The sequence below is a fragment of the Penicillium waksmanii genome (assembly GCF_028829765.1).
Source record: "Penicillium waksmanii strain IBT 27052 chromosome Unknown utg000009l:1.0-4314994.0:1.0-4318279.0, whole genome shotgun sequence".
Lineage (NCBI taxonomy): Eukaryota > Fungi > Ascomycota > Eurotiomycetes > Eurotiales > Aspergillaceae > Penicillium > Penicillium waksmanii.
In genome coordinates, this window is record NW_026643255.1 from 3,779,572 (window position 1) to 3,802,232 (window position 22,661).

Here is a 22,661-nt window from a genome sequence, read left to right on the forward strand (position 1 = left end):
CCTCTGTACTCGTAGTAGAGATGTGGAAGGCACGCATGTAGGTACGGTACATACAGTATGGAAGTATACATATACACTGCACTGCACTGCACTGCAATGCACCACATACTACAGCATCTACTGCACTCCATACTGTTGTAGACACATATACTCTGTTTATGCTCTGTATGTACGGAGTACTCCTGTAACTATTCATTGAATTGCCCACTATCACCAATCATCCCATAGCTAATTTGTTATGGCTATACTGTATTCAACACCTCCCGGACCCTTCTTGCCATAGTGGGACTGGGCGGTACTGTATGGTAACTGCAGTACGTTACGTCACGCGACCGCGGAAAATTTGCATGTGATCCGAGGCCGACGATGATTGCGATGCGATGTTGATGATTGAGGCGCTCCACACTCTCATCTTCCCCAGCTTTCTCTTCCATCTTCCTCGTCATCACACTTGCATTCTCTTCTTGAATCGTTCTTTTGCTTTTACCTCATCTTGATCTTCACCTGGCGTCCCGACATCATCCGCCCTCCTACAACTTTGTGAACTGCAACGCAGATCCTCGCTTGACTTGACTCAATCTTATATCACGGACGAAACTTGTTCCCCGGATTTTCACGAGGCATGATCGCTTGGCTCCGGTCATCTTTGCTCTCCATCGCTCAGACCGATACTTTCTGACCCCATCCCATCCCGCTATCCTCCCTCCTTCTTCCCAAAGACCGTTGTCCCTTGTGACAATGAATGGACCCGGTCCTGAACTACATACCACTCGCACTTCCCCTCCAGACGCTGGCCCATTTGGCTGTAAGTTCATCCCAATGATTTTTCCGATTTGCTATCGTCTCAGGGTGAAACCTCGTTCCTAATATTCATCCAGACTCCTTTCTCGCTCCGATGGATACCCCATTTGAACAGGCGCCCGCCTTACCCCCGGGTCCTTCACTTCTTGACGATAACGAATCCAACATGCTTGACAACTTCTTCACAACTATGAATTCAAACAGCTTTTCAAGTGACTTCTGGCCTCGCGGTCAACAGGACAAATCTTCTGGTATCCACTTTGACTGGAACAGTGAACTGCCCCCAACATTCGAGGGCTCGACGACATCGCTGTCTCAGCCATCCTTCCAACAGCAGCAGAATCTCAAACCCGGCTTGATGCTCGGGAATGGTGCTGGTGCAGGCTATGATGTCTACGCGGCTGCCTCGATGCTCTACCAAAATGGCATGAATGGCGCTGAAATCGGCTCTGCGCTGGCGCAGCAAGCCTTCGCTGGTCAGTCCATTTCATCCCAAGGCCGCCGCGCCACACATCCTGTGGGTGTGGCACATGCATCCGGCTCATCCCCGACAAGAGCTCAGCTCCCCACCGGATTTCACACTTCCGAGATGCTCTTTGATGTCCGAGACCCCATCCCCGAAGACCAGCACCCCTCTCGCAAAGTGCGAGGTCTGCATTGGGGCTCTGACAACAGTTTCATGGACCAGGGCTACATCGCCCCACCTGACCAACCCGACATGGAAACTCGCACGCGGGATCTTCTAGAACATCTGGACTGTTTCGAGCCTCAGGCCAGCGCAGCCAACACTCGCCCAACGACCCCGGAGCGGCTGGTTGCCGCTCACGCCCAACGAGCCGCCCTCCGCAACGCGGAACAGGATGATCTATCCCAACCACGCAAACGACAACGCATTATCAACGACGGCGAAATACTCTCGGACGAAGAAGATGCAAGACTGGTTCGAAAGTCCAGGACCCCGAGCAATGCCAAAGCGCGGCGCGCCTCTACCGCCACAAACTCCTCGAGCAAGGCGCGACTTACACCGAATAGCAAGAATGCTCGGGAGAATCTTTCTGAAGAGCAGAAGAGAACCAACCACATCCTCTCGGAGCAGAAGCGGCGTAATCTCATCCGTCAAGGCTTCGACGATCTATGCATTCTCGTCCCGGGACTCCGAGGTGGCGGGTTTAGCAAGAGTGCCATGCTGACTCAAGCCGCTGACTGGCTTGAGGAACTGTTACGCGGCAATGATATCCTACAAAGGCAAATAGGAGAGATGAAGGGCATTAATGGTCTGGTCATGCCACGATAACGGGGGCCACTTCGTGTGATCCCTCTGATGTGACATGACCATGAACCCTTAATGTTGTTTCATTTTATCATTTGAACTGGTTTGGCGCATAATCTTGTTTTCTAGCGGTTTAGCGGCTGGGTTGGGTAGGTTTGGAAGACGCACTCGTTGGGAGTGGGCGTTAAAGGCTCTTGATGATTGATACCATTTCTTTTTTTGGAGGGGACGGGCAAGCTCGCTGGTTGTTGCGTTCATCATACCTCTTTTCTGCATCTTTTCTTTTCTTTCTCATATATCGAACTGCACTGGCATATATTGAGGCATATATAGTACGGACTAAGTCCTGCTGCATGGCAAATAGTGATTTCCCTCAGGGTGGCACACTGCATCAAATGATGAATATAAGATGTGGTTTTCAGGCCATTGTACACATACTTGTATACTATGGAAATAACCCATGGTTGAACAAAATCAAACTTTGAAGATACAGAAATGCCTGTGACCTAGCCTAGCCTTGGGAAAAGCACAGCCAACTTTTGTGTTGATTTCTTGCCAAGGTTCTCAATTTGTTGATGCTTTCAACTTGGGACCTTGGGGGTTGACGAATGTAGCCACATTCAAGTTACTGGTGCCTACCGCATACTACTGCTAGTGGTAACTATGCGCCGGCTTTTCGTTTCAGATCGAGAGTTTGCAACCCGATCTGCATGCCCTTTAGCGACACGGGAAGAACAACTTGCTGACTCAATCTCTCGGCTACCATCACAAAAAAGCAAAAGCACAACTTGAAAAACACAAACAGCACGAATAATCCTGATCTCGGACACCTGAGGACAAGTCGAAGTGTAGCTAACCTCCTGGAAGTTCGCTTATTGATTCCCATCTGTTACCAAAATAGATTCCCAACCCGAAATTGAATTACTCCGAGCTGAAGTTGACGAAAATGATCAAAGCTTTTTCCGCATTATGGTCGACAAAGTATCTTTCAAATACATCACCGTGGAACCAGACATTTATAGCTCCGAAGAAATGTGTTTTGGCCCTTCTCTGGCGTCGATACTTATAATAATTATTACAAATTAAAACATTTGTATGTAAACATACAAGTTATTACCAAATTTCCCTCCTGGAAACTGGAACGACGGATTAGTGGCTAAGAACCCAAACGACGGCCGACCGCATTTTGCGCGTGTTTCCCTGACCCGATTCCCTGGCGTCCAGAATACGTGGCACGAAACCTGTATCGACTATTCAGATCTTTCGATTGGTCGAAAATTACGAACAGACATCTATGAAGTCAAATCCTCATTATCTCATGATGCTTTCGTCGCAAAACTCGCTCGGTTCGATTGGGAGATTCAATACATGGAAAATGAAACTACAGCATATCAATGGATATACGGCCATACTATTGACCCCGTTTCTTGGGCCAACTTAACTGAAAATGGTCGGGTGATTGGGTTTCCACTGGAACGCATAAGCGATGCCCGGCAAGCTGACACCCAGGACATTGAGATGTGCGGGGAGGTACCATCTTGACTACATGATTTAGGAGTCCGACGTGGAGACACCAATCGATTTAAATTTCTCATCTGTGATTCGAAGGCTACTTTGATCGATTTTGACACGGCTCAGAAATGTGACGGCCGTGAACTACTTCTACAGGAGCTCGAAAATCTGAATATTTGCTTCAAAGACTCATCAGGCAGAGGAGGTGGGGGCCTTATTTGAAGTGCAGAGGCTGCAAATATTTATTGTTCGCAGTATTCTGGGAGATATAATATCCACCTCGGGTTCTTCAGTGATCAGAAAATGTACTCTTCCATCTAACATCCATTTCACAATACGATATGTCGTACACGGGAGCTTTAATAATATCATTTCTTGTGTTGACTAGGAAAGATTAAGTGACAGTAATCAAGAAACACAAGCTAACTGGAAAAACAACAATCGATGGCAAATCAGGCAAACAAATTGACGGTAGCAACCTCTCCTTTCCACTATCTCAGAAATCGGGCATCCACAACTTGAACTTGAACTTGAAGCTGAACACCTGGGCAGACAAGAGAAGTGCAGATGCCATATCTTTGTGATAAAGATACTTGCCCAACCCACCTCTTAAAAACGATGTACTCGAGCGCGCGTATTAATAGGCATTGACTGAATATTTTATGCCTTGATACCTATGAACTGGGATCCAGCAGTATTGCAGATTTTTCTTCCAGACGAATCCTCAGCATCAAAGCAGTTGAGGTTGCTACCGCTGGGGCAGGAGCCGCCGCCGTTGGCACGATTGCATATATCTCACGAGCCGGCCTATCCACCCTTGGGCCAGATGATGCATTGGGTGCCTGGTATGTTTTGAGTACTGGCTGGTCCAAGGGTCCACGAAGTGGCTTCTCCTCCACAGCCGGTTCCGGCGCAGCCTGCGTTGCAGGTTGTGAAGGTGTAGCCAAATGCATTAGATGCTGTAGTTAGTATAGCGACGAAGAGAGTAATGGGTGCCATTTTGCTTGGTAGAAGTTCGAAGCTTGGGTTTAAATTGGACTTTGATAAAGTCGACTTAAAGTGGACTGATAGTGATTGATGCTTTGGGATGGTGAGAATGATTTGAGGGGGTTTTGAGCTTGATTTTATACTATTCCTTTTCAAAGTCATTGACCAGAGCCGTCGAACACTCTGCCTTCTTCCGGAAGTCAAATTTTGGTAGCATTCTGGGACATTTTGCGAACTTGTGAAATTTATGTATAATACTGGCTAACATCGGGCGATGCTGAGTAGGCTTACAATTCAGCCCTCACAAAATTGCCATTTTTGGGGGAGTGATCTGCAAGATGAATCTGAGGGCGCGAGGCTTAGTTACATCGAGTGAGATTAGGTCTGCTGAGGCGGATTGACTACAATCAATGAGTTCTTCATTTTTCAACGCCTTCCAGCAAACCTCTTTGGGGGTTAACAGCCTGCTAGGGTTTCAATGATAAATTACTTGTAAGGAAAACATACCAATTTTCCCAGTGCTGCATGGCACGATAGGGAAAGCTCTTTCTAGAATGTGACTGTTGTTCTTAGACCACAATTATTTCGTTACAAAAATGCTATATCCAATATGCTTATGTAGTATATTTTCGCAGATTTATGGCATATTATTCTAAGAATATAACTCATCTAGAAAGGCACTTGATACTTCAAGCTCGGAATGCTGAAACTAATTATAAGAAAGCAAAATTATTCTCCACCCTCCGGCGCTTCGCTATATTTTGGACCCGCGACCATGCTTTCTGCTTGTCCATTTCGTACACTGAAACAATATATCAGCTAGAGGTAATAAAGAAGGTCTTTCAATAAGCTCTGGGAAGTGAAATTATTGTTAGCTAAACAAAGCATTGAACTTCATCAGTAAGTACTCACGCCGCTACCGCAACCCCAACTCTTTTCTTTCGATTCTTTTCGGCAACTTCAGGTCCGTACTTCTTCAAATCCTTCTGATATTTCTTGCCATTTCTTCCTATCCCGGGACCACCATTTTGATGTGGGATAGTGACTGGTCGTGGTGAGGGTTCGGCGTTCTTAGAATTCTTGCGCTTTTTGCAAAGCAGAGGGATGAGAAGAAGGCACATTTTGATAATCGAATATAGACTTTGGGAATATGCGTTGGAAGTGGGTATATTGATTGATTATAACATCTAAATTTCCGCCTGCGGATGCTCTTATATCAATATAACCCCTCAAAAAAGGTTGTGACTAAATAGTGTGGCGGCGCTTGACCTGTCTGTGGGCCATGCCAACGGTCTAAACGGGTCTGTCCCACACGGCCTTCATTGGAGTTTATTTATGATGGCGCGAAAATTCGAAAGATTCCTTTAAGATCCAAAGCTGCCACGACAAAACCCCTTCGTAACGTCCGATGACAACCGATTTCAGAATTATCCTTGTATGTCAGTTTCAATCACTGAATCTGAAATCCTGTCAGGTCGTTTCGCCGTAACAGTTCGAATCCAAGATCCTTCATTCTGCTTAGGCACAGTGGGGCAATTTATTTATGACATACCGCAGATGTTAGGCCATTCGAACGTCATAAATTCTGCAACTCTATGTTTAATATCTTCTTACGAGAATTTCCTACGAGAATGTGATCCGTGCAATCGAATACTACCCCGCTTATACAGTCATGCATTGCGCAGTCTGCAGCAGGCGCTCAATGACCCTAATGAGTGGGATTCTCTGGGCACTCTGTCCAGTGCAATCTCATTACATCGTCTCGAGGTAAGCTTTGAACCTTTTTCTTTTCGAATATTAGAGTACTTAATATCTGAAAGGCTTTGTTCGGGAATTTCGAAAGAATGGCATCAAAGTTCACGCATCTGGCCTAGCTGCATTGTTACAAAAGAGGGGCCCTCCTCAGAAGGACGATTTGATGGAATTCCAAGCAAACATGGACAGTCACCTTTCTATTGTAAGTTACTAGCTTTGTATTCTCCCTTCCCCTCTCCATGGGGCGATCTACGATGCTAATGCGATAGGTTTCAGACTCAACACTATGTGACCCAAAGAGAAGATAGCTTTCTGATCAATTCCGAATGGGCTGATGCACTCGATATGCGAGGTCACACAGTAGATCTCAAAATTGGATGTTCTAGATTAATTCGGTCGATGACGGTGTGGCCCACGCTTGTGCGAGAAATCTCACTTCTTGCAACGGGCGACATGGGAATCAATATCCCGAGCCTATCTCGAAAGGCACGCGACGTGCTGAATGTTGCAGCATATTGAAAAGTCACTTGATCAATTCATATATGAGCATGGATCAATCAGCGAAATTCCATCTCGTCGATTGGATGATCCACTGCCAACTATGTTCGAGGTTAGGACAACAATGGCAGCGATGGGAATGTGCCATCTCGCCAGTTTCAGCATCCTGGTTTGTCGAATTCTGATATCTCTGCCTATAAAGACGCAGGAGGAGAGCCTGGAGCTGGAAGCACTTGTTTTAAAGCAATGTCACCGAGTTTGGAAGCTCATCGAATATAGTCGACTCCACAAACCACTTGGTTTGCCTGCCATGCAAGCTGCATTGATATTCACTTTTGCATCAGCACATGACGAAAGTACAAAAAAGTATATTCTGGAGGCACTGAATGATCTTGATAGCTTCCGACGGGCAGAGGGCGAGACCTGGAGTCAAGAGGAGGTATTATACATTGCTCGATCATTACATGGTTCAGGACCATGGCGACATGGGAAGTCAGGATGTGAGCTTAACAATCGAAGAATTCTGGCGAGTTATTTATAAAATCAATGCTTTCCATGGTGCTTGAAAGGCCGTAAATAGTTCAGATAAGGTAGAGATTGTCGATTGGGGGCATATGGCAGGAAGTATGTATAAGGTAGTAGCCCCCGCTAGCCCAGGCTGACCCACTGGCACTCTCCACTCTGTTTTGGCCGACGCGCCGAACTCAACTGCAACTCCGCATTGCACTCACCTTCATCAACACATCACACCCGAACATCCCTCCACTCCACTCCAGTATGCCACCCAAACGGAAGCGCGCCAGCGGAAACGATGATGACGCGACCGAATCCAAGCGATACGCGCACCTGAAGCCGCAAGTTCGGCGCGTTTCCGAAAAGACCATCAAGGCCAAATGGACCACTCTCCCCGAACCGGTCCAAGATAAGGTCCGGGACCTGTTTCACTCATTAGAGCGACCGGTGATTATGCGCAATAAGAATGAACAGAAGCGCATTGAGGCGCAAAGTGCAGTCCAGGCAGTAGTGCGCAAGTACGTCTACGAATGTTTACCTTACGGATGCTGCGCGATGCACTGCAAACGAGTGGTCGCGACATGTGAGAAAGCAAAAAAGTGCTAATCTGGTATGATCGATAGTCTTGGAAAGCGACTGCCGCGAATGCCCTTCCCTCCGATCACCAAGGACTCCAACTTTGATTACGAGTCTGCGCTCAATGAGCATGTGCGTGACCTGGAAACTGCCAACATCCACTCCATGTCGTACTAACTGGCTACTAGCGAGGCCTCGAAGCCAAATTGTCCACGATGAATGACAGTATCGACCTCTTGAGATCCGAGATTGCCAAGGAGGAGACACTTCTTGCCAGCGAAAAGAAAGCGTTGCAAGAGATGGATAAGAACGCCAAGCGGGCAGACGCTGAGAGGAAACGGCAGATGAAGAAGGTGAGGGAACTGTTTCACATCAAAACAACTTTCGAGCTAACCGTCTTCTGCAGGAGCACCCTGTTCTCCGACAGTTGGACAACCCAAAGGAAAGTCAAGACGGTCAATCATCCGAATTTACACTTGCGGATGTGAAGAACAGGCAGATTAACCTCGATGATGTATGACCTCTTGTGATTGTCTCTTGTGTTGGAATAAATGCGCTGACCATTATCTAGTTGGACGAGGACCCCGAGGTCCAGGTCCTCATGAAACAACTCCACGGCCATCTCCAGTCCATGCAGAGCAATATGGCTCCGCTCACAGGGCTAAGAGATGCCCTGACCCGATCACAAGCTGCATTGGATCTCTTCTCGAACGATTGAGGCCGCGGCACATATACCCATACAAGATTCCGATGATCATACGATGTACGGCCATGGGGTTGTAATTTTCTTTCACCATCCATACGAAGCGAGGGACATGTGAACTGCCAAAGCTCTAAAATATCGGAGGCGCAGCGGCTACACCAAAGTGATGGTTGAGAATCGCGCCCCGAGCCCGTGGCCAGACCTCAATCCTTCGCGTGCTCAGATCTCCTCGCTACATGTGAATCAGGCACATCAGCCTAGGCTGTTACCAGAGGCTTCCGCGTGAGATGCAGGGGTAATTTCTACAAATCCCACCAGATCGTGAGGAGCATGGACTAGGCCGATCAAGGCAATCTGGGGATTCTCCTCTAGCTGCCGAGATGCTCGCGGCATTTGTGACCGGCTGGGCCTCGGCCTCGGCCTATGAGAGCAGAGTAATTACCACGAAGCAATGAACAAGATATGGGGTTGCCAAAATGATCATGATCATGATCGCACTAGTGCAGGTTGCACTGTATGCACTGTAAGCATTGTAAGCCCCATAGACACCATGTACTCGTAGTCCATTTTAACCGCCCGAGGAGTGGAAATCAGTGCGGAGCAGGTCGGAGGGGAAACTGGATGACTCCGCTTTTTCAACCCCAAAAGGACCAGCGAACCACAACTTTCCCCCCCAACTTTGATCGGGACACCCTTCCTTTCCCCTCAAAACTGTACTCAATCCTGTCAGTCCTGTCAATGTCTGCAGGCAGCCAATTTACCCGGTCCCGAGCACAGCATTTCCGCCATGACAGAGAGAAGCGCATCCGAGAAGACTGCCAAGTCTAAAGGCGACGCAGGGAGGGATGCGCGCGCAAAGGACTCGCCAGCAGCATCTGCGGTCAAGTCCGAAACCACTGGCTCCGGCAGTCATTCCAGTTCTAAGAAGCGTCGTAAGGTCAATCATGGTGAGTTGTCGTTCGCGCGCGCATGCGACAGGGATTCGTCACCCTCCAATCCCCCTCCTGCGCTTCTCCGTGGGAGTGACCGGGTGGGGAGGGGGAAGATCCGAAGAGGAAGAAAGTACCTGGGCTAACGAGATAATTTCTCTGCAACAGCCTGTGTCTACTGTCGTCGCTCGGTAAGCCCTCTCATGATTCATATCCCAATCTCCTCTGGCACACGCGCGCACCCGGTTGCCCTTCGCGACAATATCCCCCGCCGTTTGGAGCCCCTCATCTCATTTGCGGAGGTGGCAAGAATTCTATTTGAGGAACACTTTTGCTAACTGAAGGTGGTCGCGTGGGACAGCATATGACTTGCGATTCGGTACGACCTCTCTCCCGTTTGATTTATGATATCCCTCTATCCATTCAATCGACCCGTTGCCTGCGCAGCCGGGCTGTCGACATCCGTTGCTTATGGGAGGATCTGCCTGCTGACATGTTTGCGACTTCTCAAGGAACGGCCGTGTACTCGATGTATAAAGCGCAATATCGGTCATTTATGCCACGACGAGCCCAGGGAACCCACGAAACGACGTGATCAAGACGATTCAACCGCGGACGAGCCAGCCTCGTCCAATAATGATCTGGTCAACGTTTCAGGCATGCCTCAAAATGTTGACGTCTCGGATGCTGCCGGCCAGCAAATCCTCCCCGACGGTGCGATGGGAATGCCGCCTTCCACAGTACAGCCGGCAAGCATTACTTCGTCGGGCCAAGGTCTCAATGCCACCCCTCAGCCCAGTAAGTATATTCTCCAGCGGAATGCTTTTCGTGGTCGGGCTCTCCGCTGACTTGGAAATTCTAGTGATGGCGTATGACAATTGGATGGGTGGACAGAACCAGTTCCAAGACATGCACTCTCTCCATCCGTCGTACATGTTCAATGCGCCTGAGGTCACGAACGAATACAACCTGCTTGGTGATTTCCTTAGCAACAGTCTGTTGGACGACGGCGCGATTTTCCCAGATCAGAATATGAATGAAATATACTCCGACCCCTCGTTGATCAATTCGATGACCACGTTGAACGTGCCGAATGGCATCCAACCCTCGCAGCTTGCGCCACCTACACAGAGCCAGGCTCCACCTGGCGATTCGATCCAACGACCCACGTCTACTGTTGGAAACGACAAGGCCCGTGAGACATACTATATGACTGCGGCAGACCCGTCAGGATCAGACCCACCGGAAGAGCGCATGAACAAGCTCCTCAAGGCAAAATACGACGCTGGTCTGCTGAAGCCATTCAATTATGTCAAAGGATACGCCAGACTCAACCAATATATGGAGAAGAATATGCACCAATCATCCCGGCAGAAGATCCTCCGCCAGCTGGACAAGTTCCGACCGAAATTCCGTGAGCGCATGCAGAGCCTCACTGATATCGAATTGATTCTGGTGGAGATGTGGTTCGAGCGCAGCCTGATGGAGTATGACCGTGTGTTTGCCAGTATGGCTATCCCCGCCTGCTGCTGGCGAAGAACGGGGGAGATATTCCGAGGAAACAATGAGATGGCGCAATTGATTGATGTCCCGATTGAAAGTCTGCGTGATGTGAGTTGGATGAATACCGTCAGCAAACCCGGCCCGCCACGTACTAATTTATCATTTTAGGGAAAACTTGCTATCCATGAGATCATCGTTGAAGACCAGCTTGTCAGCTACTGGGAGAAATTCGGTGCCATTGCCTTTGATAACACACAGAAGGCAATGCTCACCAGTTGTACTCTGAAGAGCCCGAAATCTGACTCAACAGGCGAGGGAATCCAATGCTGCTTCTCGTTTACGATCCGACGCGACAACCATAACATGTAAGAACTCTCCCTGAAAATAAACTACTCGCATGCTAACCACCTGCTAGTCCCTCTATGATTGTCGGTAATTTCCTTCCCACGCAGCGTATACATAAGTAGGCCTTGGGTCTAGAATTGGTTATTTTTGTTCCCATTTGATTCATATTGCTGGGCTGTTTTGTATAGCTCAGGTTCCAAAATTTCGGCATTCTGTTGATTGACTTTACTTTACGAGCTTTGGTTTTTGATTCCCCGAGGCTGGACGTCTCCTTGCCTTGAAATGTACAATGTGTACAATAGTTGATTATCTCGCATTGAATTTACGTCGATTGGTATCTTTTGTCTAAGATTGTTTTGTAGTGGTTGTTCCCGGGTTTGCCGTAGTTGCCCTTCCACCTCCCTCCAAACTGTTAACCCCAAAAACAACTTCACTTATCCAACATCCTTCTTATTCACCACCCCTCTTTCCTCTCTCACACATTTTCTCCTCTTATTTGACCCAATCAACACCCCATATCTAGCCCCCAACATCAATCTAACCAACTTCGTCATGACATCTCATCCCAGTCCGCCATCGGTTCATGCGGCAATCGGTAAGACCGAATACTTTCCATGCCATATCAAGATCCTGAAGGTCGAATTTGCAGCCGCACGTTCCTCGATGGGTACATTTCTCGAAAAAAGATATTATACAAAGGAGACCGACATTGACATGTACTACAGAGGCAGATCAGCTGGACTCAGCGCTCAAGATTCTTGAGGCCAGTGCACAGCGTCTCGACTCCTTGAAAAGCCCTGCTCGCTCGATTGACCAAGCCCAACTGCATGGCATTGTTGCAGAGTATTACATGCTTCGAGTTCGCCTGGTATGGACAAATCAGTTTCGCTGGAAAATCTTCTCCCGGAGCTAATTTCTCTACAGGAGTTTCTCAAATGTCGTCCTGATATCGCCGATCATTTATTTGCGAGGGCCCCGATAGGGAATCGACTCGGAAACCGAGACCTCGTTATCGAAACTTGCTACAATGCTGGAATCGACGCACTGGGAACCGACCTTAATGCTGCCACCATGTGGCTACAACGAGCTGTTGAGCAAGTCGAGTTGTCCATCGCGAAGATTGAGACATCATCCGGTGATATCGGGATCTGGAATATTCGGTGCCGCGCGACACTTGGTACTTCTCCAATCATTGGGTTATCCGCATGAGCTGATCTGAATATGCTAGTTCGTGCATACCTTGCCACGAAGAACGTTTCTAGAAGGAAAGACATCGAAAAGGAGATGGAGAATCTGAAGAGGGTGAGAATCTGAAGAGGGTAAGGCAGAATTCGTTTGTGTTTTACTTTCTGATCTGTCTGACGGTGCTCTAGAGCAACAGCGACGCCCTTTCCGTGATGGTTCTTGAAATTGAGGTCATCCGTCAGGATGAAACCCCAGATTGCCAAAGACTTCTCGAGGGTGAGTACCAATTTCCCATTTTGGAGTCCTAAGCCACCGGGCTGAAACTGCGAGTCTAGTCTTGAAGTCGATGTCAAATCAATTCCTTGCGAGCAGTGCAAGTACCCGGATGACGAACTTGAATATCTCGCTGTGCGGGCTTTCAACCAAGCCCTTAATTACTTCGCTGAGGGAAAGGATAAGGATTGCAAGCGGTGGGCTTCTAAGTCGACTAGACTGGCCGAAGGGATGGGAGATCAGAAAGGCGCAAGCCTTGCAGAGGATTTTCGGGGTCGGCTCAAGACGTGTTTATCTTGAAAGGGTCTCGGTGGGGTGTTTGTTGTTCGTTTCCTGTTGTTGTCCGGGTTGACTACATTTTTTCTGCTTTCGCATGTGTGCTCTGACGTACAATATGAATAGTTTATCTACGAGCAAAATTATTCAACTACGCAGATAGATTGGTAGCAGCCCGCTGTTAATAGGTAGACCTCCTGCAGAGACTCACGATGATTCACACCTAGCCTCAAAGCACTCAAGAACGTGTTCCAAAGGGAATTCCATTAATGAACAAGATGGACGAGTGTAGACTGCATTTTGCCATAAGCTGGGGGAAAACATCCTACGTGGAATGCTTCCTCTATCAATTTGGGAAAGGCACTTTGCCAGGAATGGTTACGATGACCGGCATCTTTACTCAAATTAAACCCATGCTAGTACTACTTTTATGAAGGGAAATTCGTATGGTAGAATAATGATAGATTAAGGGTAAAATGTAGACTGAGAGACATGATCTAAGCTGACTCAAAGTAAATTGGGTATCATCAGAAGAGGGAGAATAAGGTGTCAAAGAACAGAAGGATGCCACTCGCGATCCGCATAGTGGATGGAGGTGGGAAGAAAACACAATATAGTGGGAAGGATCAAGAAATGGGAAGGAAGAGGAAGAACAAGAGGAAAAAGAAATGAAAAAAAGAAAGTTATGGTGGAATCACCATGAAAATCCGGAGAAAAGAGAAGATCCAACGAGGAAAGAAGGTGGACTGTCTGCCACTGGGCATATCAGAGCTCGAGTGGATGACGGAGGAACCAAAGAAAAAGAAAAAGCAACTCCCTCAATGCTATGCCTCAAATAGAAGCGAAAATAAAAGAAAAGAAAAGACAAATGTGGGAATCTTGAAGTGATGTAGATCTCCTTGAGATGAAAAAAAAAGACGAGATAGGAAAATATTGCGTCCATAAATCATTCATCTCCATTTGCATCATATGAGCGACTCCTCGACACCTGCCGCAGATTTTTCTGGCGCAGAAGAGGAGTTGATGGAGCATGTCGTGGATAATGTGGCGAGCGTGAAGAGATAGATGAATAGCTAGGTTTGCGGTCAAGATCCTTGCCACTACTATCTGTCTCCGTTTCCGCGCTCTCATCACTGTTCATGGACCGCGCATTGACAGCACGAAGCGTCAAGGTCAATTCTCGCTCCAGCTCCTTCTGCGCGAGGACTTGTTGACCCGAGCCGTTGAGCTTCTTTCGGTAGGCCCGTAGCGTGCGACACACTTGTTCAGTGGACATTTCCAGACTGCCGAATTCGCTCCGGTGGGAATTTTTGGTGCGGGATCGGAAATCAGATGAGATTCGTCGGCTGGAGTTCCGTGTACCGTGAGACCTCTTTGGGATTGACGGTCTGGACTTTGGACTAACGGGGACGGTGATCGGCGGCTTGATTCAGTTGGTGTGAAAACGGTTGGCGAACGACGATTCGGGGGAGATGGGGTTTCGGCAAGCGAGTGGTTCTTCAGATTGGAAGGTGTGAGAGATAGTTTGGACATTTTGCGAGTCAAAGTGGGAGATAGTTCGCGCGTGGGGGTAGGAGTTCCCAGGGGGCTTGGATTGTCGGGTCGTTGGAAGCCAGCCAGCTCGCTGCGTGAGAGGACCTTCCGAAGTGGTGGTTTGGCCGCTGTCGCCTCTTTCGTGGGGCCATCCTCGTCACGGCCTTCCGGGGGCGGCTGTGGCTGGACAGATAGGTTCCAGATCATCAATATACCATCGATACCAGCTGAAACCAGGTTTCGTTTGATGATCGATCTATCATTGGGATCAGGTTCCTCCAAAAGCATCGCGTCACTAACACCCTCCGTGTGACCAAATTCCCCGGTGAGTAGCTGATCTCGTTCTAGGTCGTATACCCGGATAGACTTGTCGGTACCAGAGACTCCAAGCAAAAGTTTCGGGCATTGTCCTGGAATTTCCGATGTCACTGTCAAAGCGCCCATTATGACCGCGTCGGTGGCTTCCGAGTCGGATGCCTTGAAGCAATGAATTTGCCGTCCTGAAGGAATATCGAATTTCGAGATGCAACGATCCATCGTGGATACATAAAGCATTTTCGGGTCATCGGGGCAGACTGTCATGGAAATCGGAGAGGCTTTCAGAGTGATGACTCTTGTGATGAGATACGCAACAGATGTGGCACCGTCTTCATCACGAGTAGCACGATCTCGTACAAGAATGGTGCGGTCTGCGGAGCTCGAGAGCAGTCTTTCGCCATCATTCATGAACATGAGCTGATTAACAGCCCCAACATGATCGTCCATGGTTTGGATTAGATCCACACTCGACTCGGATTTTTGGAAGAGCTGCACCATCCGGTCTCGACCAGCACTTGCGATCAAACACAGGTCGTCTGTCGAATGGACAGCAATGTCCGTGATCTCTGCTCCGTGGGCACGGACATCATTAACGCACTCCCATGGCTCACGGGAATGAACTCTGCAATAACAATAAGTAAATGGGTCGATTGAAGAGGGACGGGTAGAACGAACCTAAGAACTCCATATTTATCACCAGAAACGAAAAACTCTGCATCTAAAGGGGCTCTTAACACCTTGAGTTCATTCGCCACGTCTTCCGCTTCGCAATTCTGCTCGAGGACAACTGTTTTGAAATCCAGGCATCTGCCCAAAGAATCCCAGAAAATAACCGAACCGTTGCGAGACCAAGTGAAAAAGCTGGCGGGGAAATTGGGTGCATCGAGGCGACGAATACCGAGAACCGGGTCTCGGTGGGCTGGCATCGAGGTGTCACCATGCTCTTGCTCGCCTTCGTCGCATAAGCCCTCGGTTGGGTAGATGTGGATTTCGCGACTAGCCTCCACAGTGACCAAATGCGAGGAGAGGGAACCCATGCATGTGATTGCGGGTATTTTGTTCTTCTTATCCACCATGATCTTGTCCCGTCGCGCTGGCGACATAGGAATAGAGGAAGTTGAGGACCGCAGAGTGTCGAATGACAGTCGCTGCATTTTCCTTCCACGACCTCCCAACCAGATCGACTCGCGATCGAAGTCAACGGTCAAAGAGGTTATAGAAAATCCAACCTGCGTGACGAACTGTAGTTTTTGAGATCCTTCACGGTCATCGAGGAAGCATACAGCGCCGGATTCCGAGCCAACCACACCCTCCTGGTCCGAGATACTTCTGGCGCAACTGAAAGTGCTGTCGCTGAATTGACCTAATATGCAATTCCTTCCAGAAAGGGCCTTTGGCGCCGGGTTCGGAGATAGAGCTGCGCCATCTATATTCAAGCGTGTCTTCGTAGGCGAAACTGGTCGGGAGGGAGGAAGTCTCCAAACTTTAACATGTCGCACTCCGGTACTAGGTGAATGTAAGCTCGAAATCCCACATGCGAAATCTTCTTCGAAAACATACGTTACCAAGGATTGGCCGACCCAGCACATATCACGGACGAAAGATGTGCATTTATTCACGGAATGTAGCTTGGCCGAACCATTCTTGAAATTGATTGACCAGATAAACAGGAAACCATCGTTCACGTTTCCCAGTGTGGCCAAATACTGCGAGTCGGGACTAAATGCGAGACTTTGTATGCCGAAGGTGTGGTCGGAGAGAATGGACAGAGGGACATCGGGTAGAGCATCGCGAGCGGTCGAAAAGATCAATACTCGGGGATTGTAACCGGTCTAGTTGTAGTTAGTATTTAGGCGTCTTCTCGGAGCTGATCACTCCCGCTTGCTCACCTCTCCTACCGCCAGGAATCTTCCGTTGGGGCTGATTGAAACGCTGGTAACTGCTTTCACTCTTTCTCTTGACGACCAGGCGCGCGGGCTACCACAATCGCCAGCTTCGCTGGACGGTGAGCCAATGGGGACGTTGAGATGTGGGTTGGAGCGGATATGTGATAGGGAACGCGATTTCGGGTCTGGAGTAGCCGGGGGAGTGGACTGATTGTAGAAGGAGGAGGTCGGATTCACACTGGTGGCCGAGGGTCGAGCTCGGAAGAACCGCTGGCTCAGGTTGCCTTCGTCATCGAGCTCGGCGAGGACGGCCGCGGAGCCGGCGCACAAAGCAAAACTCTTGCTTTGATCATGACTAGAGAAGCCATTGGGGGTTGTAGTGGTGGTTCCGATGACGGTCTGCAGCGAGAGGGCCGACTGGTGTGAGGCCCTGCTAGCAGAGCGAGTGCCTGGGCGCAAGACGGGGGAGTTGGAGGGGGTAATCTTCAGGGAGCTGCCAGCGAGTTTGCTTTTGGCGCTGAGCGGGGCGGTGGTGGCCATAACCTCGGATTATGGGAGGGGGGACTATAGCGATAGTTTAGAGTCCCCTGAGCGCGCAAAGTTAGAGGTCCATTCGCAAGCGCATTCGCATTCGCATCGAGCGACGGGGTTGACGGAGGGGTGGGAAGTGGATTGTGGAGGGGAAAAGTTGAAAGGAGGCGGGGAGGAAGTAAGGTTCAAAGTTGAAGGTGGCTGGCAAAGGTCCAGAGCTTTTCAACTTCCCCAAGGTCCACCAGCCGTGTCAAATTTTGCTTTTTTTCCCAGGTCGTGGGGAAGAGAAGAAAGAGAAAAGATCGGAGGCAGAGACAGAGGTCAAGGTCGAGCGGAAAACACAAACATGGAGCTCATTCCACGCCAAGACCGTTGATCATTCCAGCCGATCAGAAGGAATCTGACGAGTGGGATCAGGGGTTGGCTCAAGCTTCTAGCTAGAATTGACTCTATATGCGTTTTTGCAGCTTACAATGCCATTGAGTAATGAGTTAGAGTAGGTACTGGTTAGAGTTTATCAGAATATCTCCGATCTCCGAGCTTGTCGAAAGCTGAAGCTAAAGCGCGGCTGAGATGAACCGGTGGGTCGCGATCAAAGCACCAATCTAACTAATCCCGGTGGCGCGAGATCGAGGTTACTATGAGCTAGAAAGGACTACTAGTAGAGCCCTGGTGTATTTTCTTTATCTCAAGGGGCTTATTAGCCTACTAGTAGTCATCATAAACCTTGGAACTGTGTCAGAATCCGGAGACAACTTGAACATGAAATCTGATATACTTCAACCACTGGCACTTGCACTATTGTTAGGTGTCTGCTGGAATGGGTAGTACCCAATATATATCCCTGAACACCGATGGATTCTGCAGGGTCGCCCATTTAGGATCATATATTATTAGTACTAGTACTAGTTTCAATTAGACTAGATCACCCTCAAGCCATCTATCTACCCCATATACTTGTATAGCATGGATGTAAACAAACCGCGGTTCGGCCGAGCCAGAGCCATGGATACATCTGAGCTGGTTAGTTAACTAAGTTTGCAACCCTTGGATTTCAGGCATCGAACCTTATCTTATCGCCCATCAAATAATTTGGGAATTCCTAAGGTTCCAATTTCAATCTCAGCTCAGCCTACTTTTCATACATCTTTCCAACATTCATCACATCCCGAGGTCCTCGTCTCTAATGGCGTTCCACTGTGCATCATCGGCCAAGCTGGCCTTGCCAACCCTTCTGCGCAGTGTGTTTCGCTCCGAGGTAACCTGCGACTTGTCTTCTCCTGTTCGTCGCTGGCCACGTCCTCTACGACCGTTCCAGCATTCCCAGCAACCCCGATCATTTACTTCCAATTCCCGCATTCTCCAGTCTCAAAGCGACGATATTATCTCTGCGACGCCCGAGTCTCATCTTTCTCCGTCCTCCGAGTCCACGCCGCAACTCGCAACCACCACAGACTCGACCGCGCCACGCCAGAAAAACCGGTCTCAAGGCGCGAAGTCTAGACCGGCAAACAAACCAAGAAATACCAAAGGCCAAACCGAGACAAAGAAACCCAGAGACCGCAAGGATCGCAAGGATTCGGATAAGGAAAAGGACAAGAAACGCGACAAAGCGGACAAACTGCCAAAGAAACCCAAGAAGCCCGAGGTCTGGGAGATCCAAAAGGATGCACTGGGGAAGAAGTTTCCTGATGGATGGAATCCCGCAAAGAGACTTTCTCCCGACGCTTTGGATGGCATTCGACATTTGAATACGACCGCACCGGATCGATTCACGACTGCCGTCCTTGCTGAGGAGTTCAAGGTGTCCCCGGAAGCCATCCGCCGAATCCTGAAAAGCAAATGGAGACCATCGGAGGGGGAGATGGATAAGCGACGTGTCCGATGGGAGAATCGTCACGAGCGTATCTGGAGTCAGATGGCGGAGTTGGGTTTGCGCCCGCCGACTCAGCGCTCGCAACCTTTGTCGGATACCAGGGGGCTGTTGAACGATAAGAAGAAATAGGGGAAGCGGAACTGCATCTAATTTTCTACCAGTGTTAATACTGTTACATGTACTATAGTTACTCATTTGTATAATATGAAGAAGCGATTGTCCATTCTGTTTATCAGTCTTTTGGTAGGATCAGGTCTAGGATTTTGGAATAGACAAAGTGTGATATCAGAAGATAATAAGTTTGATTACTGTAATATAGTAGATTACTGCCTTGCAAAGTGTTGAACAGGTAATAAGCACTGCTGGTAGAGTCCCATGGGGCTGGGCTGGGTTAAAGCGGAGGTGCCACTTTGTCCGCCTCGGCCGACCCCAACTTGAACTTGAAGTGCTCCCATCTCGCGTCCAATTTCCAACATGCCCATGCCCACGCCTGCGCCCATGCTCATGCCCCTTTGACAGCATGCGGACATCGGCTTCAGGTTTTATTTCAATTACCCTCCATTGCCGCCGAGCTACCTCTCCTCCTTTCCTCCCCCTCGTTCAACGTTGAACGCTCGAGTCGGCCCACATGCTAATACCGCGCCGCCATGCCCTCCAACATCCAGGTCTTCGTGAAATGGAAGGACCAAACGATCTTCGCCGGAGAGAATGTGGAATGTACAATTACCTTCAAGAACGTGGCTGATACCACGTCCGACACCAGCTATGGAGCTGAAGGAGGCCACCAGCGGAAGCAGTCTCGAGTCGCGAATCACCCCAGTTCCTCCAACTCCGACTCCTTTTTCTCACTGAAGTCACCCCAAAGCCTCTTTTCGGGGAAGCGATCATACTCCATCGGCTCGCAGAGAAAATCTTTCCACCGAACCACTTCGTCTATGAGCACCCCGCCTGTCAGCTCACATAGCTTCCCGCCATCTGCTAGCAGCCCCTCTACCCCTCGCAGTTGGCAACCGGGTCACAGCCATAAACGATCTGTATCAATTCTGTCTATCGAAAGTGAAGGTCCGCCCGAGAAAGCGACCCCACCACAGTCATATGGAAGAGGGAAGCCGACCAGGGGCCATGGGCGTTCAGCCAGTCTCCAGATTACACCAAGGAGGAATGATAGCTACGATGATTCTTATCGCAAATGTGAGTGGCATGAAGCTAAAGAAACCTCGACCTATAATCTGCGCGACTCAAAAAACTAACCATTGCTGATATCCAGCGAGTCGAATGCCCTTGCGCGGACCTCCCCTGGCAGAGATGCCAAATGAATCCTCGGCAGGCGGGCTGAGAGTCGATACATCCCATCTTGGACGAGCAAGTCGTCCCGAATCTCTTACAAATAGCCCAATTGTCCCTACAGAACCACTGCGAGGAACACCGCGCAGACCTCAGCCTCCAGCTTTCGATTTCAAGTTCCCGGCCGCTCCGCCACCAGCCGAACCAAACAATAAACAACGCCCTGCTCTATCACCCTCCCCGAAGTCGGCCGAACAAGCGGCATCTTCAGGAAAAGTGACCTCAAAAGAAGGACCTGGATTAGCGCCCCCGTCACACCAACAACTTACGCGCGTGATTTCGACGACAAGTGCAACAAATGGAAGTAGCCGGAGTAGTGGTGAATTTTACTCGATGAGCGATCACTCCAGTGAGACATTAGCATCGGAATATACAAATTACTCAGTTCAATCAGGCCGGGCGCCGCCGCCTGCTCGGCATGGACGCCACTTTTCGAGCGTCGTGACCCCTACAACAACTAGGTTCACGGAGAGCCAAGCGCTGCTGATGGGTTATGCGCAAGTCAGCGCTTCCTTCACTGTCGATGGATCTCTGGTCAATCAATCTGTTTTTGATGAAGTCAAGCGGAAGGGTGTTGTTGGAGGACAACCAGGAACGGGTGGACTTCCAGGACGTCCAAGCTCTGCTAGCTCTGAACGCTCGCGCAAAGGTGGTGGTTTCTGGGGACTCAAGTGGAATGCCATTGAAGATTCTATCAATGGATTCCTCTCCACCAATGAGCTTGATGGCCTGCGTGACATGCGTGGTGTTGCATCCTCTCGATCCATTCCCTTGCTCTCCACTCCGCAATCGCTTCTCTTTGTCGATCTTCGGTTAGTACCTGGAGAGGAACAATCTTTTACGTTTTCCTTTTCCCTGCCCAGGGGCCTCCCGGCGAGCCACAAGGGGAAAGCAATTAAGGTCTCTTATAATCTGGTCATTGGCACCCAGCGGCCTAGCGGCCCGAACGAGGCCCAGCGGGTCAACCGTATCAACATCCCGTTCCGCGTATTCAGCGGGGTCAATGGTGAGTGCTACGATTTCTCTATATAGACTTGAAGTTTCTAACAATCTTGCAGAAAAGGGAGACATCCTAGGTCACGACCTCATGTCCCCATATGTAATCCTACGCGATGAAGCAAAGGTGCAAAAAGTCAACCAACATGCCCCCGTGGCTGTAAAAAATCAAAGTGTAAGCAGCCAATGGAATTCTGCCGGCGACTTCCTCTCCTTCGTGGACGAGATTCTCGAACAAAGCTCTCGTTCAAACTCCCTCTTCCCCCCGGGAGCCCTCCCCGAAAGACGGGCATCCAGTTATGACGGGATCCCGCAAGGGCTATCCTGTAAGGACATAATCGACTTCGCCATTCTGCGCAGCAACCAGGCCGCACAGACAAGACGCAGTCCAAATCGATTTGAGATCGCCCGCGACGGGAAACGCATCGCAGTCGTCGTTCTCAACCGCCCAATCCACCGCCTAGGCGAGACTATCATGGCCAGCGTGGATTTCAGCGAAGCTTCAATCCCATCTTACGCCGTGCGAGCTTCGCTCGAGACATCAGAGAAAGTCACGCCTACCCTGGCCGTTCGATCCAACGCCAGTATTCACCGTACCACGCGCCGCATTCACGCATCTCTATTCGAGAACACACTATACGCCACGCGCGTCGTTTTCAGTCCGGCTATTCCCATTTCCGCCACGCCGACGATTATAACCAGTGGAGTCACGCTTGACTGGGATTTGCGGTTTGAATTTGTCACGCCGAATCTGCATGGCGAACAACATATCTCTGGAACCCCGCCTTCCGGGACGGCTCTGCTTGAGAAGGTTTCTTCTGATGATCGGGGTAAAGTCTTGTCTGCGATGGAGTATCTTGGTTGTGAATCTTTTGAGATTTCTATTCCGATTAAGGTTTATGGTGAGACTGTGAGGGAACAGTTGCCCGAGGAGAATCAGGGTTATACCATATAAGTGTGGATTTGTCCTTGGATTCATCGTGTTGATTCTTGTCGGCCTGGTTGCTTGGTGGTTGGGGCTGGGGGCCTGCCGTGCGGGCCTTCGTTGTGT

At 49.4% G+C, this 22,661-nt stretch overlaps 7 protein-coding genes across 7 annotated transcripts; 5 read left to right on the top strand and 2 right to left on the bottom strand.

Annotated features, from left to right (window-relative positions):
* Positions 1-895: 895 nt before the first annotated feature.
* Positions 896-2,095, top strand: N7481_011732 (basic helix-loop-helix domain-containing protein; the record flags this gene model as incomplete). Its single annotated transcript, XM_057270951.1, has 1 exon — positions 896-2,095. The coding sequence occupies one exon, from the start codon at positions 896-898 to the stop codon at positions 2,093-2,095; it is 1,200 nt and encodes a 399-aa protein (XP_057118125.1).
* A 3,204-nt stretch (positions 2,096-5,299) lies between these two features.
* N7481_011733 (uncharacterized protein) lies at positions 5,300-5,691 on the bottom strand (the record flags this gene model as incomplete). Its single annotated transcript, XM_057270952.1, has 2 exons — positions 5,300-5,372; positions 5,483-5,691. 2 exons carry the CDS (start codon positions 5,689-5,691, stop codon positions 5,300-5,302), a joined length of 282 nt encoding a protein of 93 aa, XP_057118126.1.
* A 1,909-nt stretch (positions 5,692-7,600) lies between these two features.
* On the top strand, positions 7,601-8,630 carry N7481_011734 (uncharacterized protein; the record flags this gene model as incomplete). Its single annotated transcript, XM_057270953.1, has 5 exons — positions 7,601-7,854; positions 7,960-8,044; positions 8,101-8,265; positions 8,319-8,426; positions 8,484-8,630. 5 exons carry the CDS (start codon positions 7,601-7,603, stop codon positions 8,628-8,630), a joined length of 759 nt encoding a protein of 252 aa, XP_057118127.1.
* Positions 8,631-9,402: 772 nt separating this feature from the next.
* Positions 9,403-13,150, top strand: N7481_011735 (uncharacterized protein; the record flags this gene model as incomplete). The annotated part of the gene is made up of 12 exons (XM_057270954.1): positions 9,403-9,645; positions 9,713-9,735; positions 10,119-10,342; positions 10,407-11,155; positions 11,216-11,412; positions 11,463-11,479; positions 11,916-12,059; positions 12,118-12,260; positions 12,317-12,569; positions 12,621-12,694; positions 12,766-12,853; positions 12,921-13,150. The coding sequence occupies 12 exons, from the start codon at positions 9,403-9,405 to the stop codon at positions 13,148-13,150; spliced, it is 2,385 nt and encodes a 794-aa protein (XP_057118128.1).
* A 922-nt stretch (positions 13,151-14,072) lies between these two features.
* On the bottom strand, positions 14,073-17,403 carry N7481_011736 (WD40 repeat domain-containing protein; the record flags this gene model as incomplete). The annotated part of the gene is made up of 5 exons (XM_057270955.1): positions 14,073-14,472; positions 14,532-15,599; positions 15,653-16,483; positions 16,538-16,809; positions 16,867-17,403. 5 exons carry the CDS (start codon positions 17,401-17,403, stop codon positions 14,073-14,075), a joined length of 3,108 nt encoding a protein of 1,035 aa, XP_057118129.1.
* Positions 17,404-18,580: 1,177 nt separating this feature from the next.
* rrg9 (mitochondrial ribosome assembly protein RRG9) lies at positions 18,581-19,399 on the top strand (the record flags this gene model as incomplete). The annotated part of the gene is made up of 1 exon (XM_057270956.1): positions 18,581-19,399. The coding sequence occupies one exon, from the start codon at positions 18,581-18,583 to the stop codon at positions 19,397-19,399; it is 819 nt and encodes a 272-aa protein (XP_057118130.1).
* Positions 19,400-19,917: 518 nt separating this feature from the next.
* On the top strand, positions 19,918-22,565 carry N7481_011738 (putative intracellular protein transport protein (Sat1); the record flags this gene model as incomplete). Its single annotated transcript, XM_057270957.1, has 3 exons — positions 19,918-20,461; positions 20,538-21,620; positions 21,673-22,565. The coding sequence occupies 3 exons, from the start codon at positions 19,918-19,920 to the stop codon at positions 22,563-22,565; spliced, it is 2,520 nt and encodes an 839-aa protein (XP_057118131.1).
* Between the last annotated feature and the right edge of the window lie 96 nt (positions 22,566-22,661).